The 19430-nt window shown below is 43.1% G+C and overlaps 1 protein-coding gene across 2 annotated transcripts; it reads left to right on the top strand.

The window, feature by feature from the left end:
- Positions 1 to 9551: 9551 nt before the first annotated feature.
- Positions 9552 to 18107, top strand: HAO2 (hydroxyacid oxidase 2). Of its 2 annotated transcripts, XM_074151326.1 has the most exons (7): positions 9552 to 9932; positions 10701 to 10852; positions 11667 to 11950; positions 12321 to 12536; positions 14368 to 14526; positions 16203 to 16272; positions 17803 to 18107. In XM_074151326.1, exons 1-7 carry the CDS (start codon positions 9730 to 9732, stop codon positions 17856 to 17858), a joined length of 1140 nt encoding a protein of 379 aa, XP_074007427.1. In that variant the 5' UTR covers positions 9552 to 9729; the 3' UTR covers positions 17859 to 18107. The 2 variants fall into 2 exon arrangements, with proteins under 2 accessions (XP_074007427.1, XP_074007435.1); XM_074151334.1 differs by lacking the exon at positions 12321 to 12536 and having other exon boundaries at positions 9802 to 9932; positions 17803 to 17858.
- Positions 18108 to 19430: the final 1323 nt, after the last annotated feature.

The following is a 19430-nucleotide window of genomic DNA, read 5'->3' as shown; positions in this document are numbered from 1 at the left end:
TTACTATTTTTTTAAATAATGAGGGGGCAGGGGAAGCAATGGTTGAGCCTCCAGAAGTTAACTACAAGGTGAGTGGCAACCAGTATGGGTTTATCAAGGACAAATCATACAAAACCAATCTAATATGCTTCTGTGACAGGACTTGGATAGGCAAGAAAATCAGAAGGATGTATCTTAACTTTAGTAAGGCTTTGAACATTGTCTAAGAAGCAAGCTAAGAACACATTGGCTATGTACAATTTTTAGCAGGTTGGTTGAAAAGTATATTCAGAGATTAGTTCTTGTTAGTTCATCGGTAGTCTGGAAGTATATGTTGACTGAGGTCTCTATTGCTAACTTTTTAATTAATCAATTTGGTGACAGAATAGAGAATATATTTATTATATTTCCATATTACATTGAATTGCGTGGGGCTGCAATTAATTTAGATGACCTTGATAAACTGGAGAAATAGTTTGGAAAAGCTGGAATGCAGTTTTATTAGGACAAAAACCATCTGCCTTTAGCTATCAGCCATCAGATATGCATGAGCTAGAAAGCAGCACTGCAGGAAGGAATATGGAGGCTGTAGTACGTCCCAAGCTGAAAACTGCATACAATGCTGCTGCAAGACAGAGAAACCTCTCAGTGAAAGGTTGCTGCAGATCAATGGGTAAACAGGGACATGCTGCCTCAGCTCAGCTGCTCCCCTGCTGTCTTAGTTACACTTAAACCGTTAGATTTAGTTAGTATCAGCCAGAGGACTATCTCTGAAGTGGATCAACCTTGGGATCGTTGGGACCAGGGCAAGCACCTTGACTCCACTCTGTGTTCTCATGAGAGCAGATCCTATGCTTTCATAAGAGGACTCAAGCTGTACTGGGAGTCTAGACATTAACAATAATAGACAAGTCAACTTCCAAAGCACCAGTGTGGTTTTACTTTTGCAAAGACATCAGTTGTGGGACTCCAGAGTCTTGGCTTATACACATAGTTTAGTCTCAAAGCTAAAAGGAGCCCCTCAGTTGTACTTCCGAGTCCTCATTCTCCTTCAGACTGAGAGGCATGAAAATCTCCTTTATTTTCTGCCCTTCTATCACTATGAAATCTCAAGGCTGAGGTGGATGTTTCAGGATACAGATTGTTCTTGACAATGTTGTTCAAAGGCCTCCTTTATATCATACATCATATCAGGTTTTCTCTGCCTCTATTTCTCTGAGGAGACATCTTGGATGTATTGGGGTGTCTCTGTTGTGTGGAATGGAGCCTTTTTATGACTTCTATTTCCTCTCAATATTTTTAGCAAAAAATTAGAATTCTTTGCTTAGGCGGTTGATCTCTCGGGTTTGAGACTTCTATTATCCTTAGCCTGATTCTTGTCCTGGTTGGAAAAGAGATGAGAATACTTCTCCATCTGGAAGAGATGAACAAAAGGGTTTGGCTCCTTTCTTTATCTCAGGGTAGAATGGCACATCTGAAGAAATGAGTAAGGAACATACTGCTGAGTAATGAACACAAAAATACTCTTCTATCATCACAGCTGAATAAACAGAAGTATTGGCAAATTCTTTCTGCTTTGTTCCAGATAAGAGCAGGAGAGGACTCAGCTGGAGGATCATGTCCAATTTCTGGTGCTTTAATTAAGGGAGAATGTGGAACAGCTGGAGAGTCAAAGGAGAGAACTGGGGATGACCAGAAGTCCAAAAAACATGGCTTGTGAGGAAAGACCGAAGGAATTTGCATTTGATTTAGAAAAGAGACAGTAGAGGGGGTGGCTCAGAAATGTTCTTTAAATATTTTGAAGACAGACATAAAGAGAACGGGAATGAGTCCTTTTCCATGTCCACTACAGGTCGATAATAGCTTAAATTATGGGACGAGAGATCCAGGTGAAACACCTGTAAATTTTCCTTGTGTTGAGGGCAATAAATCAATGAAACTGGTCTTCTTTGGAGGATGTGGAATCTCCATGAGTAGAGACAGGCACAGGTATAGCTGATTCTGATTTCAGGAAGAGGAAAGAGGAGAGGACTAGACAGCCTCTCTGACCTCCTCTCAGCAATACTTTTGTATTCATCTTATGGTAGTCATGCAGTGGCAGATAAAGACTTAGTCCTCACTGATTCTCGAATCGTGGTCAGACAGCAGCATCCCTCCCACTGCAGATGAAAGTTGCCAGAACTTTGCCCAGCTTATAAAATGGAAGTGAGACATCAAGCCCAAAGTTCTCTTCATCTCATGTGGGTACAGCTCCCAGGTACCTCTTTTTTCTGTTTTCATTCTGCATTGTGGATTTGAGTGAGCTACTTCTTTCACTGCCAGTACCGTGGTACTTTGAAAAGCAAGAAGGAAGAGAAAGACTGGATGTCTACACAAGCCTTGTTAGCCTATTAGGCCAAATAAGGTTATGGACAAAATAATCTGTAGCCAACTCTACATAAGGGTGTATCATGATCAATGTCATACCCAGCTGCCTCTGACTCCCTGGCTCTAAGAGGGACAGCAGCCCATCTAAGTCAAAGGGAAGACTCAAAGCTGAGTCATGTTTGAGCTCCTCACCTGCTCCACCTTGTATGAGCTCAGTGTCTTTGGAGGCAGCTTTGGCAGCAACTAGTGAGGACCCAAGTGTATTCTGGGAAACACAGCATCTGCAGCCCTTCTTCCCTAACTCTTTCCTCATTCACTTCACACTCTTACCCCTATTTTGCATCCATAGGACAGGTTGTACTTATTTGTGCAGTTATTTGTTTTACACTGGTCTTAGATATGTCTGATGTGAGTGCTCTGTGTTTTCATACTGAAAACAGACAGTCATAGTCCTCCTTCCTCCAGCATTTCCCAGCAATAATTAAATGACTCTGGAACTGCTCTCTGAAATACCTTTTTATTATGGTTGTATGTTCAGTTTGTGACCCTACTTGTGCAGCCCCTCTCTGGTACCTCCAGCCCATGACAGTAAATGAGTCTCCTACATCAAACCCTGATGTGATCTTTCCTCCCTCCCTATTGGCTTGATTCCAGTATTGCTGGTGAAGAAGCTTGTCAGAGTCTGTGGCTTCAGTACCTTTATGAAGAGGGGTAATGTGGTGAAAAGACTGCATCATCTCTCTTCAGTGTCACAAAGCGCTCCAGACTTCCCTCACCTGAAGACATGCAAGGGAACAGACTTCCACAGTAGGACTGAGAAGCATGCTCCTGGTTTCTCCTGTTTGTTGGTTTTTTTTTCAGGTTGGGTTTTATTGTGGGTTTTTTTATTTTGGGGTGGATAGAGGGGGGTAGGGAGGGAAGGAGGAATGAAGAAAAAGAGTAAGGATGAAATAAAAGAAAGGATACCACAAAAATACAGGTTACTGAGAGACTCTAGAGATGTAGGAAGATTCAGACCGATGGATGGCAGAATACATTGTGCACCAGCTATGAGCTGCCACCTGCAGGGAGGCTAAGACAGATGTGGTGTGGGAGAGAGGTACACTTCCTACGCCAAAGGAGCTGACAGCTGAAACGTCCTGCTGTGGCTTCGGTAGGGATCAAATTGGAAATCCAGGCTGTGATTTGGAAAGTCCACTGTGCTTGATTCTCTTCCCCTTGTGAGAGGACAGAAGGGACCCCTGCACCTTGCAAGGGAAGAAGATCATTGTTTTTCTGGCCTGAACTTTCTAGAGTAAAAGGATGAGATTGCATGTACAGGGTCACAGTGGCAGCATGAGGCAACTGGGATAGGACCCCATGAGGAACAGTTTTCCCAACATGTCCATGAATTTGGATTGCCTTATTTCAGGCAATCTAAGTCTGCTATCTCTTGCAGAGCCCAGCCAAAAAAGAATGGTCCTGAACCAGTGCTGTACATAGTAACAAAGTCATCTCTATTTTACATCCAAGGGCACAGAGCACAGAGGTCAGGACCAGTGTGCCGATAATCCCAAGAACAGCTCTGAGTGCTCACAGAGTGGAAGCAAGGAGGCTGTGCCGACATGGCTTTACTAGCAATTAACTGGCTGTGGACTACCAGCCCCAGTGTTTCTTTTCAGACCCAGTCTGCTTTTGTGTCCTGTGATTTCACTGTGCCCTGTTGTCACTGGTTTAGCACATCTTTGCTTTGCTGGGTGCTCCCCAGTGCATCCTAGTTAAACCTCATCTGCTTCAGACCCTTTCTCTAATGCTGATGCAGATGTCAAAGTGAGATGCAGCTCCCTTATGGGAAAACTCATAGTTAGGTGATGTATGGGCACATTAGGTAAGCCAGAAATAAAGGCTCAGAAAAGACATTTTACCCCATGTGACTGTACAGGGGAGATGTGAGACTTTATGTGGTTGGACCTCCAGACACACAGCACAGAGCCCTGCCACATGAGCTAATGGCGTCATCCGCTAGCGGGAAACACTTTTCCTTTTTGAGAATCTAACACTGGGGGTAGATGAGACACATTTTCCCAAAGGGATCTGTAGCTATTTGTTGTTCCACAGAGCAATGCTAAGAATAAATCAAGCTCTCTTCTGGGTTTTGGAGACAGAGGTGGTTACAGAAAGAACAGCCAAATATTTGGTAGTCTCCTAGAACTCTTTCTGTCTAGTGTGTCGCAGACTGTCCTCTTCTGCCTCTTCCCCAAATTTGTCCCCTTCTCTTGATTCTTCTAGACCCCTGAAGTCCTGTCATCCTGGCATGCCCCTGTTCTGTTTTAGTCCCATCTGTTCTGTCTCTGACCTTGTTGTCTCTGCCCCTTCCCACCCTGCCTGTCCCTAGGTACTGTCCTGCAGCTCCTCTTTTGAGCCATTATTTTACTCTTTCTTTTCCCCTCCAGGCTTATTTAAGGCTGAATCCAAGCACAGGTGGCAGGGGGGCAGGAGAGTCAGGGGTAGCCAGGTGTCTCCCTCTGCCCTCTGCTCTGAGTTCCTTTGGCCATGGGCAGAAGCGTGCTCTGCACTAGGCAGGTCTTTAGTAAAGCTAACATCTGGAATTCAGACAAGCTCTGCTGAGCATGTGCAAGTACAGAGCAGTGATTTACAGCTAGGTCAGATCTGGATGGATTTTCATATGGCCAGCAAGTACAGGCTGATGCCCCCAGGGATCAGCCCCTGCTAATTTCAAGCCCCTTCATAAAGCACTGAACTGCAGTGAAACCACTGTAAGACATTTTCAGCATGGGCCAACCACCATAGTTTTCGCTAACCTCATTCTTGGAAGTTGCTGACCAGCTTTCAGTGAAATGTTCCCAAAAAAATTCAGCCCAACGCAGAGACCAAGGATGGAAAATTTCAGCCTAGAATGATTAAAATATGACAAAATTAAAAGCATCTGAAAACTGGATCTTATAATTGAAAGTGTTAGGCAATGTTAAATACAAGATTTGTTGCCATCTCCACCTATAATAGAGGGATGGCTACTTAAATATTTAATTTTGGGAAAACTTTCTTGCATGACTGACATGCAAGGAAAAAGCATTTTCCTTCCAAACATGGGGCCTATGCCCAAGAAAGACATCTGATAAGGAAAAGCACTAGTGACTGTACGCAAACTGTTATGTGATCTGAGTTATTTACATTGCTTGGAGTTCACCAGATTCTTCACTGGAGTGTTGTAAAGTCCCAGGCTGAACCCACCACTAGTGGATGCAGCAGTGAGATAGATGTCAGCTTGACCCATGGCGATTTGCCATCTGTGAAAAGCAAACAAATATAAGCAACTGGAGTAACGAGCATCATGATTGTAATAGGAACTTGAGCACAGATTTACACAGGATCTTTGTGTTTGGACTCACGAGCCTTTGACTATGTTAGTATTGAAAAGTAAGCAACTGCAAAACCCCAGCTGTGCAGATCTGTGCAAAAATCAGGCTTTGTGTGTTGGCTGCTTGACACTCTACCTGCAAGGCTGGACCAGATGTGTGATTATTTCCTATATTATTTTCTTCCAGCAAAGTTTTTAGAGAGTCTTTTTAAGTCTTTTATTGTACTCCAGTGAAAGAGCTACAGAACTTTAAAACTTGTCTACTTTTTTCAGGTAGCAGGGGCTTTAAGTATTATCTTTCCATCAAACTTCAATTTCCTTAGAACTTCGGGGCTTCACAGCTAAATCAGAAGTCTAACTCGTATCAGAAAAAAAACCTACTCACGGGATAAGAAGTCATTGCTACTTTGAATTGAGTCCATTGCTGAAGGAAGACAATATATCTAGATGCAGAGTACATACTCTTAAAAGCCACAGCACAAAAGCAGAGATTTTTCCTCTCTCCTGATCCAAAATACAGTAGTGACAGGGTATTTCTAATTCATGTAAAATTATGATAACCATGAAACCATAAACTTTATGGTTTGGTGAGTTGGCTGCAATGTGCATCCCTAAAGTAGGGGAGTACTGAGATCAGCATAATGAGAAATATGACAGACAACCCTGCATGTAAGTTGTAGGCTGAAACGAAGATCAGGCCAGACCAGATGTAGCTACATTTATTGCTATGCTGTGCACCAGAAAATGTTAAGAATAAAACACAGGGAATGAAGATTTCCAAACATATTAGCAGGCACTCTTGCGATCATATCAGTTTTAAGGCCACAGTGCCTGGCAGTCCACCAAGGACTGATTTTTTTTGGTGTTGCTATTACTAACATAGATTGATATATATGACCCAAAGCTGACACCTAGTGGAGGGATAATGAGCACAGGATTTTCCTTCCCTTCCCAGGGATGCACTCCGTTGTGTGCAGAGAGAGATGGCACTTCAATCTTCTCTTCAGAAGTGATCTGAAGGCTGGCTGCTGCGCGGCTTGTTCCTGGGCAGGAAAGCAAACCAAGGAGCCCACGGGCACACTTGCTAAGCATACACACCTTGTCCCACTGGTGACACGTGTATCCATAGCCAGATGCCAGAAGCTTCACAGTGCTATCTGCAGGTAACAAGCTCTGAAGGCTGAATTTAAAAAAGTTTCAAAAGATGATGGTATAGATGATCATTCCTGGTAGAGTTTGGGCAGAGTCTCATGAATACATTTAAGAGAAGAACAGATGTTCACTACAACTGAAAAGAAGGTGTCAGTGACCTAGGATTTCTGCTGTCAGAAACTTCAGGTCTGCAGTCCTGGATCAGACCAGACTCTTGGACACCAGGTCCTGAGGCTGCAGCTCTGTTCAGCTTCCAGCTCTTCCCCAGTCCTTTGGCTCACTCACTGCCCCAGCTGCACGTTTCTGCCTCACCCTCTGCACCTGGTACCACACGTTGGTGAGAAAAATAGCTCAATTTTTAGTTGGTAAAAATCAAAGTTTCAAGCTCTCTTGCTTGCATGGACAAATTGAAAACATGAACCCTAAAGGCTTAAAAAAACCAAAGGACAAATTAAACTGTCCAGTGTTTACTTTTCATATCTCACAAATTTAAGTCAATATCATAAATCTGTTGCCACCTCAGTCCTGGTTTGTAATGCTTAGCAGGGGAAAAAGAGGGAAGCATAGAGAACTCTCACCAGCTCTAAGCACAGGAAAGGGAGAGGACCCATGGTCCTTCTGGGAGAAGGCTGGGTGGGGAACCAGAGGAGGGAATCTGCAAGCCCAGTGGGAGAGCAACCAGATCATGAGAGCACTCGTAGCCTTCTAAAAATGGCAGAAGACCAAAGGTCCTTTACTTGTTCATATGTGATAGGAAGGAAAAAACCATCTCCCACGTGTGGTGGTAAAGATTCAAGGCTCTGTAGCTTTGGGCTGTAACAAATCACACTGTCTGTGGTTCATCATTTTGGTGGAATTTGCAGCACATTCAGCAGCAAGTTACCAACAGTTTAGAGATTCAGTCAAATCCCCCGAATTACCATTACTTCCCTAAATGAATACACAGCCTTCGGCCACTGCTGAAGAGCACAGCTCCCATGCTGTGTCCCAAGCAATCGTGATGCTGACAAGGTGATGCATGTCTTTTGGAAGGACCTTCTAATCACCTGATAGCAAAACAAAGTTACTGTTACACAAACAGTACAAAGTTTACTGCAGGATTGAGCTTTAATCTCTGGTAGTTGCTTATTGACTCCAGAAAAAAGAGCAGCTACTCAGTGCAAAGACCTCTTTCACATCCTGTTTGCAGGTGAATTTAAAGGAGAGGATCTCACCTCCTGCAGCTTTCCCTGAAACTCAAAGTAAGTCTGAACTGAGGTCTGAATTGGGAGACAATGAGGAACTGGCCTGGGTTGTTTAAAATTTCCATTTATTTTGTCATGAGAGGACTTGGTTTATGTTTTGGTTCTCGCTTTGGCCTTTCTAACAGTTGGAGAAGCAGAAGTCATGATAAGCAGTTTGCGGTTTATCACAATGTATAATATATGAAGATCTGTGCTAACAGCAGTGCTTGATGTCTTGAAGGCATAGAGAGAGAGCTTGGGATAGTTTTCACTCTGGCTGTCAGAGGAGACAAAACAATACTGAAGAAATCAGTCACATTTCTTCTTCATCTTCCAAGGAGTCCCTCATCTTGGGCTCTTTCCTAGCAGAGAACTGTGAGTCCTAATTTTCAAGCGCATACGTGGGCCCCTCAGTCAGTGAGATATGTCCGTGTCTGCAGTTTGACAGGCTGGATCTGTGTACATAACCTGGGTGTTTATCTCTGTCAGAAGCGTACATCGGACGCGGGACTGGTTTTGGTGAAGCTTGCAACCTCTGCTAATCTGCTGCAGGAGGCTAATCCTGAAAACTAGGATATTTGCTTCTTCCCGTACATTTTTAGAAAACTTAGACCCAAACCACAGCTGGTTTAAAAGTTTGTGTTTTCATTTACCTTGCAAAATGCCTACTATAATCAGAGCTGTGGAAGTAATTGTAACAAACGATTTAGCAAATTGATTTTGTCTGTGTTTTGTACATGTTTCCTTGTGCAAGATGTTAGGTCCCAGTCCCATTGTTGGTCCGGGAGGGGTTTCACCTTGCACACGCATGGTTTGCTAAAATGTTAATTTGCATAGTTTTTAGTCCTGGCTGGTTCAAAAGCATGTAAGTGCAGACATTTGCTAGGCAGCATTTATGTTGGTTTGATTAGATATCTGGGTCACACAACGTCACTTCTGTTCCCTGAAAGATTGAGGGTAGCTCTTAGAATCATGTTTCACTTTGTGGAATTTGCTTTTTGCCAGTGTTTTCTCGTAGTTTGCCCAAATTTTGTATCCTCCTTTTTTAGCATGTATCAGTGCTGCAGCAACAGCAAATGCCCAGATGTTTGTTACAAAAATGACAGGAAGATCTGTTGAAAATACTTTGTTTTTCTGCAGTGCTGGCCTTGACAGTGGCTTGCACTCAGAGTCTGGACATAGTTTTACAATGCGTTCATGCTGGAGCAGGTTAGATGTAGACTCCGTGTTTATTTGCTTCCAGATTTTATAAGCTTGAATTTAGTCACTGCGCTCAGTAACTAATTGTTCAGTCGGGGAGCCATCCTAAGGGCTAATCCAGCAAATGATGTTTTGGGACAAACTTTGAGGAGAATTACTGGAACAAAAAACCCAGCTAGTTTTAAGATGGTATTTATGACAGAATTACACAATTGCTCTGTCCTAAAATAGCAGAGGACCTAAAATGTCCTCTTCAGGCTTGTGTTTAAGACAGAATAAAGAGAGGCACAGAGATGCAAGCTTCTTCCTGTTCTTATGGCTGCAAGTTTTCCTCATACAAGGAGAGAGGATAAATGGCAAGACAGACTGGGACAACCTCTCAGCCACTCTTTACAAGACAGATGGGTCCAAGTTTTGCCTTAAGTGACATTAGAATCCCTGGAAGAGAGAATGAGAGTTCAGGGATTTAATTTCTTCTCCATGTTATTCTTTTCTTCAGGGTTCCCAGAGCCTCTCTCAGCAATGGCTATGGTGTGTCTTTCAGACTTCGAAGCTTATGCTAAAAAGTATTTACCCAAGTTTGCTTGGGATTTTTTTGCAGCTGGAGCAGATGACTGTAGCACTCGAGATGAAAACATCCTGGCATATAAAAGGTAATGTAAGGAGCAAATAAGGGGTGTTGTACTGGAAGATTTTAAACTATGTTTTTTTGCAAGTGTTTGGACTTCACAAGCAAATACTCCTTACACCTTGCCCTTTTTAGGTGGTCCCCAAGCAAAATGCACTTACATGAATGACATGTGCTGTGTGCTCTGATGCTAGCCTAACATGACACAGATTTTATGAGGCATAAGGGATGCTGGGGGTTCAGGCAAGTGGTATTACCATACCATGATATGGTGTAGTGTGGTGTGGTATGGTATGACAGGAAAAGGGATGAGTGGCTATAATAGAATGAGATGTGATGGGGAGCATGTGGTGACCAGCAGGAAGCCTATGTGTAAGTAGTGTGGGATTTGGGGAACATGCTGCAGACAGCCAGGGCAGGCACGATGTACAGTGAAGACAGACTCACAAATGGTGGAGTGGAAGGCAGCAACCTGGGACTGGGCTGCAAGTAGAAGGAATCTGTGGGATCAACAGTGGGAGAACAAGAGATGGTGAGCTGAAGTGGGAAATGCAGAAATGATGTATTGTGGCCAGTGAGCAGGAGTATGAGATTAATGAAAAGTAGAAGTGATTGAACTGCTGGCTGAATTGACCTCTAAAAGCTAGAAAGGACAAAAATCCTATTATATGCTGGTTTACTTACTGGCTCAGATTCCTGCATTGCAATAGGTAAGTGAAGACGTGGTTTCCATGAAACTTCAGAAAAAGCCACCAGGCAGCTACCATCCTGAAGGGGTTTTATTGCCTTACAGAATTCGTTTCCGGCCACGTATGCTGCGGGATGTGTCCATGATGGACATTAGGACTAAGATCCTGGGGACTGAAATCAGCTTTCCTGTAGGAATTGCCCCTACTGGCTTCCACCAGCTAGCATGGCCTGATGGAGAGAAAAGCACAGCCAGAGGTACTCTTCTGCTCTGTTGCTCTGTAACAAAAAGAGACTTGCAGGAAAACCACAAGAAACTGTTAGGATGACTTGAAGTGTGACTGAGCAAAATCTTCAGGCTTGAAGAGGCAAACTCCTTTCCCACTTTCTGACACCCCTTTTTGTGGATGACCCACTTGGGTCTGGTGATACAGAGTGCGTGGGAAGCCTTATAGACATTGCTGTGCTTCTCCAGCTACCACTATTATGAGATCAGCCCTGGGGGGGCTGCTGCAAACTTTAGACAGACACACTTCTGGTGTACACCAAGGACCACACAGGTCTTCAGTGCTGTGGGCTCTAGATAGGGCATAAAAGCGGTGGATGGGACTCAGCCTGTAAATTCCTTGTTACTGGGAAGAACAGTGTTTGCCTTGGAGAAAAGCAAAACCTCTCTCCTCAAATCTTATGGTGGGTTTGGAGAGCTGACCTTTGTGTGTGTTTCTGTGTAGACAAATGTAGGGCATTTGACAGTGTACTCCTGCAAGGACACAGTCATAAATTTCCTGCTTTTTAAAAAAAAATGGTAGCAAAATGAAAGTACCAGTTGGTTAATTGCCTCTCTTTTTGCTGCTTTCTTAACCATGACCCTACAACAGTGCAAGGTAAATAAAGCCATTTTTAACCCTGAGGACATATTTGTCAATTGGTAGAGCGCTGTGTTTGGTAGGATATAAGTAAAATGAGTTCAGGTGTTCTCTGCAAACTGTATATAAAAAAACTTTTGTGCCTGGTGTCTGTCAGGACCGTTGAAATGACCTTGATTCTGATTATTTTCCAATACCTCCCGAAGCGGCTGAAGCAATGAACACCTGCTACATCGCCAGCACATACTCCACTTGCACACTGGAGGAGATCTCCGCGGCAGCCCCCGGCGGCCTCCGGTGGTTCCAGCTCTACATCCACCGCAACAGGGCGGTTTCCCAGCAGCTGGTCCAACGGGCGGAGGCCTTGGGTTTCCAGGCCCTCGTCCTCACCGCGGATCTGCCCTACACGGGCAAAAGACGCGATGATGTCCGCAATGGTTTCCGCCTTCCTCCCCACATGAAACTGAAGAACTTGGAAGGAGTCTCTGAGGTTTGTAAAATGAGCCTGTCCTTTCATTCACTGCGCTGGTGTGTACCACATGAGATAAAACCACCGGGTAACTGCTGCTTTGGCATCTGCTGCACCCAGGGCGTATCTCCTCCCCTTCTGGTTCTGCAGCGTCCTGGCTTGACCTCCTGCCAGCCTGGGTTCTGGCTTCAAACTGCCAGTTCAGCTTCCTTAGAGACAGTGATCTCCATCCCCATTGTAATTATTCTCCTCCAGAGGCACATGGTTTCCGGACCTGATGAACATATCTGTTAGCAAGTTTAATTAATCTGTTCTAGAGCAGGGAAAGACCTCAAGGAGGCTTTGTATTGTTATAGCTCAGATGAGGTTTCCTTCTGTCCTATGGCTGTAGGGAGATGACTGTTCTGAGTACGGATTGCCACCCAACAGCTTGGATCCTTCAGTCACCTGGAATGATATCTACTGGCTGCGGAGCCTGACCCACCTGCCCATCGTCATCAAAGGCATCTTGACGAAAGAAGATGCAGAGCTGGCAGTGAGACATGGAGTTCAGGGAATTATTGTGTCCAATCACGGTGGAAGACAACTGGATGGAGGACCTGCCACTGTAAGTGGGAAGACAGATGTCCCATGAGTGTTTACTGAATGCAAATTTGCACTTGCCTGGATATCTCTATGCTCGTCTTTGTATATATGCTTCCTGTGGACTAGTGAGTTCGTTGCATGGCTGTGGATGTGCGTAGTTGCCCTTTAGCTTTTAACTGATAAGATGCACGCCTTGGCATGGGCTACCCACTGACGTATTTTCTCAGCTTCTTGGGAGGTTTTCTGTAAGCAGCGCTGAACCCACGTAACTGCAAATAAACTACTGGCCTAAGCTAGTAAAAATTTTCTGCCTATGTCTTCATTAGCTGATGCAGTGCACACGTACTCTTTGCGCACTGCAGCAAAAATAAAATGAAGCTCTGGAACCAAAAATGTACAAATGAGAGCATAATGTATTCTCATTGTTCACATCTGCCAAAGCATGCACAAACAATGCAGCTAGATTTAGTGAGAGGTCTGCTTGCGTATTTACAGACACAAAACTAAATGGGAATTTATTGACTTTCATGAGCCAGAAAAAGGATAATTTATCTGGAGAAAAATTCCCCCACTTTTTAATCTGTACAAAGAAATTGTGGGTTGTTTGGACATATGTATACTTCACTGGTTTAATTTGGCTTCTGTCAGTTTTTCAAACTGTTCTTCTTTTACAGTTCTGTATTGCATAGGATCTTATGGACTTTCTTTTCTCTGTTTTCCTCTGTAAAATGCAAATAGGCACCAGGGAATTCTCTTCTATTGTATGTCGAGGCTGACAATAATTATTGAAAAAATGTATCTAAATGCTAAATAACATAATAATGGAAATAGCGTCCACATTAAACTGCTCTTCTACCTTAACAGTTTCTTTACATGCACAGACAAACCAGTAGATACGTAGTTCAGCTCTGCTAATTCTCTGCTACTAAGCCTGGCAGCAGAAGCTATTGTCCCTGCTCTTGCTGAGCTACTCCTGGAAAATTTCAGCCTGAACGTTTTCAGTCTGAAATTCTGAAAAAAAAAAAAAAAAAACAATTGGAAAAATCTACTTAGTAATCTTAGTTACAGCTGCTCTACTTAAAAAAAGATGAAGAGAAGGCAAAAGAGTATAAGAGACTGTAGAAAAAGAGACCTTTGGGTTTGCTGTGAAGGAGAGTTAATTAGGTCTACTGCAATGTCCTGCCACTGGTTATACTGCCTTTGGGACCAGAGCCAGCATCTCTGCATGGTACTGCCATGCACTACCAGCCTGGCACTGCACTGTGCTCTACAGAAAAGACCTTAGTGAATCAGGAGACTGAGCCTGGAAGAAATGATAGGTTGCCTGTACTACATAGCAAATGAAATCCTTCACAGGTGTTTCAGAGGGTCTGCGAAAGCTTTCGACAGGTGGTCACCAGGACTAGGTTGAAATGCAAGTCTAGGCAAATTGGACAGTAGCAGGGAAAAGTTTAACATCAGCCTTTTTAACAAACATTTATAACATTGATCATCGTCTCAAATGAAAGTAAGATATTAACAACAATTATTTCCACTGAAATTTATTTTTAAAACCTTTCAGAAAGCAAGTGAAAATGTTACTTTTTCACTTATCAGAAGTGCTAGCAAAGAATATCAGTATAAGCAAAGCACTGGAAAATAGAATTAACTATCTAGCAAACAGAAAAGGGAGCTGCACTTTATTCTGCAGCTTTTGGTGCTGAGCTATGTGTGATGCATTGTCCCATTTCATTTCAAGAAGGTATGTTATTAAAGCATTGCATTCCTTCCTGTCTCTTTGGAATATCTTCTCTCTCTCTTGGAATCAAAAGTTGACTTCAAGGTGAGCTTCAAGAATGGCTACTTCTTTGCAGATTGATGCTCTGGTTGAGGTTGTGGAAGCAGTAAAAGGCAGAGTCGAAGTGTATTTAGATGGTGGAATACGAAAAGGAAGTGACGTATTAAAGGCACTGGCACTAGGAGCAAAATGCGTCTTTATTGGAAGACCAGCTTTATGGGGTCTGGCTTACAAGGTGAGTAAGGAGCTTTGAGTTTGTGTTTTTACTTCTCATACTCTCCAACACTCTGTTGTTGTTATTTAAAAGTCATAGAGACAGTTTTCAGCAGTGAAGAATCTTACCTAATTTTTTTTGTTTGTTTTGTTTTGCTGAATTTTAAGTGGAAACACCCCAAACTGAATCAAAATCAGACTTTTTCTGTGACGTAAAAATACCACTGAATTTTACAATTTCAAATATGACTTTGAAGCTGATAAAATTGTATTGTGGGACCTGACTTCGTGGTGTTGTAGTTTGGTGCTAAAATACCATAGGACTCTGGGCCATCAGTGCTTTTGAAAATTGAAGGCAGGCTTATTTGCTGCAAAGATGAATCTGACAATTTTATTTGCTGTCAGCTTACTTGGAAATAGTACACAGTTTTGATACCAGGTTATAAATTCTTCAGAAATACATATAGAACTCCATCCCACTGGTGTCTAAAACATTTCGGACAAAACTGAGCACAACCATGTCCTGTAGGTGCCTGAGTGTGCCACTACTATCTCAGTTCCAGCTTTGTTGCTTCTTAACAACTAGCATATTTCTATGAGCCAGTCATGAATTAGGCCTCTGAGGCAGAAGGTTAACGTAATATAATTAAAATTAAAATGTAATTATACCAGTTGTTTGCTTTGCTAGATTTTTGCTTTTTAGCCTCTGGATTGGAGCTTTCAAGCTTTTCTCTAGAACAAAAAAAAATATATTTTTATGGTCTACAAACATTTCCTATCTTTTGAATGAGACTGCTATCCAGTGGTGTTATTGCTGTGGATTCCTGTAGCTAGACTTTCGGCAAGAAAACACCTGAATCTTCTGAGAAACCTGGAAGAGGTGGCAGCACTGTTTCTGTTGCCAGTAAAGAGAGAAAAAGGGTCTAACATGAAAAGAGTGTTGCTGTGAGTTGCCTGCATTTTTATTCCGCAATGCAAACAGAAAGGAGATGATTGGATTTTTTTGAGTTCAACTGTGCTTTGGTATTATATCCCATAGAGTATTCCTAAAGCTGTATCTCAATCATTACCCTAGCATACAAGAGAGGAAGGGCATGAACAAACACTGACATTGTCTGCACCCAAAGCATTCTTTATTGCAAGAAATAAAAATAAAATTTAAGAGAAAAAAAAAAGAAAAAATCATCTAATACTTTACAGTAAGATCAAAATCATATGCACATTTTATTGGATTTTGAACTTCTTGGTGTCACTTGCTCCGAGGAAAACACACAGTGTACTATTTTTAAAGATTTAGTCTGGTATCTCAGTAAACAAAAGTTTTTAAAGCTGCACCATATATAAAACTCTCATTACTTCATAAAATACTGTCAGCATTGTAAAGCTTGACATTTTAAAACAAGCCCATTGGTTGAGGTTAACTGAAAGCTAAGAAAAAAAACCAGCTAGAAAATGTCAGAAGTGAAAAACAGCTTTGTTTTCTTTCCCTGTTCAGATGTATCACAAAAGGAAAAGCATCTAAATTAATCTGTGATGAACTGAGCACATCCATCATATCATTTTAATCATTCATCCGTATGAGAGACTGGAATTGGCACGGAGTTAAGGGACTGTCCCAGCTCTCACAGTGCAAGCATCCTGCAGCCTTGCTCTGTGCCAGTGCTCCTTTTACGCTGACTGCTTTCTTTGTTGGAGCAGGGTGAAGAAGGTCTTCAGGATGTTTTGAGAATTTTGCAGGATGAGTTTCGCTTGTCGATGGCCTTAGCTGGTAAGCATTTTTCAGGTCGTTTGTAATTGGTGATACAGAGGTTTCTGCATGCGAGCCATCTAATATGAGAAGTCTGATGGATGGGTCACAAAAAGGGAATCCATGTGAGCTCTTCTGGTTTTAGTTGCTATATTTAAGGTGATTCTTTTCTTCCTGTGAAACCACTTGGCATTTCAGGTGCCATAGCAATGAAGCCTGCAAGGAGGAAGTAGGTTAAAGTGGCTTTCTGACCCAATTAAAGAGATACAAAACTGCTAAGTAGAGCTGAGCAAAACTTGGAATTTCTCTTCTGCTGGGAATTGCAGCATATGTTTTCCAGTATCTAATTGAATGTTTACCACGGTAAAATGCAACCAATTTTTTTGCTGCATGCAAAGTTTGGAAAAAATGGATGCAGACTTTTTCTCTCTGTATTGGAGAATACAGTCTGTTGGTGCAGGTTCCAATCTCTGCATCGCACATGTTTTAAGAGCCTCCATGTCTCCTCCAAGCTTTTACTCTTGCTCCTCATTCTGCATTTCCCACTTCAGCTCCTACTTGTAGCTGCCACGTTTGACCCCCCCTCACTGAACAGCAAATTTGCACAGCCCAGTGCAAACTCCAGTTTCACACATGAACGAGTACGACATGCAGATCCAGTGCAGAAGTATTCAGACATCAGCAAAAGGTCTTATCCCACTTCAAATCATGTTTTAAAGATTTTCATGCTCCAGCAACCGTGAACTCAATTGGACAGCAATGCTGACTGGGAGACTGGAACTGAAATCCTGTTGGGCATTTCCTAATAGGCTGGTTTTTTGGATTACTTTTTCAACTAGTAAGGATTCCTACAAGTTGTTTTTTTTCAGAAGGCTCTCACACTTTGTTACATGCAAAAGGGCACTGAACTCAGCAAGAGTAGCAGCTTGCGACCTTTTTGGCAGAGCTCTGAAATTCCACCCAGATTTGACCAGATGAAATGGCAATGCAAGTCTCCACCTCCAGTCACTTGACGCATGGCAATTACTGTGTCTTTTCTGTCCACCTTTCACTTCTGGCTGGATCAGATACGTCCCTGCTCAGCTTGTTATAAGGATCCTTTTTTTTTTTTCCATGTTTCTATGTCTTCTTGTGCAAGAAGCCCGGAGCCTAAACTCAAGGCTGAAGAGGCCATTGAGGAGTAGGGCTCCTGTGAATGAGCTGTTGAAGTACCAACCTATCTCCACATGGCTCATACAAGACTAGACTGTGATTCAGAGAGGGAGCCTTCCAGGTTTCATCCACAAACAGAATCACAGAATCACAGAATCATCATGGTTGGAAAGGACCTCTGAGATCACCGAGTCCAACCATACACGCACAAAACCCCCCTACAATCTTGGCCACTAGAGCATGCCCTGAAGTGCACATCTACACATTTCTTAAATACTTCCAGGGATGGTGACTCAACCACCTCCCTGGGCAGGCTGTTCCAGTGCCTGACCACTCTCTCAGTAAAGTAATTCTTCCTTTCTCTCTTACCAACATGTTTCATTTCTCTATTTATTTCAGGCTGTGCCAGCATCTCAGAGATTGGCCGACACCTCGTTCAGTTCTCAAAGCTGTGAACAATCTCCTGCAACACCCACCGAACAGAGGCAGCTCACACTGAGGTCCCAACCAGACTGTAGAGAGAAAAAGGAGGTGCAAACATTGAAAGTGCAATAAGCAGTTGATAAGGCCTTCAGAAAACTTCTGAGGAGATTAGGAAAAGCTCCACATTAGCAAAGCCCGTTCTCTGCTTTTATTGAAACCAATTAGTTCTTTAACACTTTGGGTAATTGTTACTTGCTAAAATACATTTACTTTAAACTGGCTGTTCTGTGGCATTACCTGTGTTGGGCCTTACTCCCAAGCTCCGTTACATCAGGCAGGCAGGCATAGAAAACTATGTCCCTTGCTTCTTCCACTTGGTTGTCCTACCAAGTCTGACTGCAGCTCAAGCTACACAACTTTCTTGCTCCGGGTCAGTAAGTGTTGTGGCTGATATCTTCCATAGCTTGGGCTTCCCTGGATGTATATTCACAGCAGATACAGAAACAAGATGCGTCAGCTCACAGGCACCCCAGCTACCTTTTGGAGGTGGGGGCAGTTCTTGCCTACTTTTTCTAAATGCAGAGCAATGAAATCACTAGTAACCAAAGCACCACCCTGTGCTCCCTGCGGAGACTCTTCCTTCACTACATAGTTAATTTGCCCAGCAAACTCATCCGAGCAGTGCTCAGGACCTACACATGCTCAGAGCGCAGCAAAAGTCTATGGCAGTGCATATATATAACTCACCTGGTGCCCTGGTCTCTGCCCTCGGATGAGTGTGGCCAGCGCAGGCTGACAGAAAGGCAAGGAACTGCTGCCACCACCCGAGCAGCACATGGCCTTTGATTTTGGAAGATGGTGCAGAGGCAGTGGTGAGCCTGCTGACAGCATAGAGTAGCATAAACCCTTGCTCGATCCTTCCTAAGTTGTTTGGCAAGACGTGGGTCTTGCCTCCCCATGATGAAGCACACCCATGGCCATGCCACCCATCTGCCATCACCCGCTAGTGATGGGTGCTTAGTAAAAACTAGGAGCTTGCTCTTCCTTCCTTCCTCCCTTCCTTCCTTGCTTCCTTCCTTCCTTTTTTCCTCTCTCTCTTTCTTTCTTTCTTCCTCATTCCATCTCCCTGCATCATCTCTCTGTTCCACACCAGCCTCCTTTCCCCATTATTTTTTTCTTCAGAAAAATTTTGGTCCTCATCTAGGCTATATTTTATGTATATTGCTCACTAACATGAGCCTCCTGGTGTCATGGACCATTGGTGGGAATGCCGGAGCTGCCATCTTGCTACCTGGAAAGGAAGCCTGCTGCTGCCCAGAGTTGAGGGAGCTAGTGGGGAGCAGAGGTGAGGCAGGATGGGGGCACATAAGGTCCTGCAGGCAGGGCAGACGTCTGTTGATGTTGTATTATTTGGAGCTGATGGGGTTTTTCTGTGTCAATAGACTGCAGCATGAATATTTACTCTGAACTATTCTCCCTAGGAGGAGTTTAACAACACTTTGTTTTTAATCTTTATATAATGCTGTTCAAGTAAAGGTGTAAACAGAATTCATCTATTTGAAATTGTTAAAACTCCCGTGTGCACCTTTGGTCTTTGTTATAAA

This window comes from Numenius arquata, chromosome 1, assembly GCF_964106895.1.
Source record: "Numenius arquata chromosome 1, bNumArq3.hap1.1, whole genome shotgun sequence".
Lineage (NCBI taxonomy): Eukaryota > Metazoa > Chordata > Aves > Charadriiformes > Scolopacidae > Numenius > Numenius arquata.
Note: the sequence above shows the minus strand (reverse complement) of the source record. Positions and strands in the feature narration are given on the sequence as shown.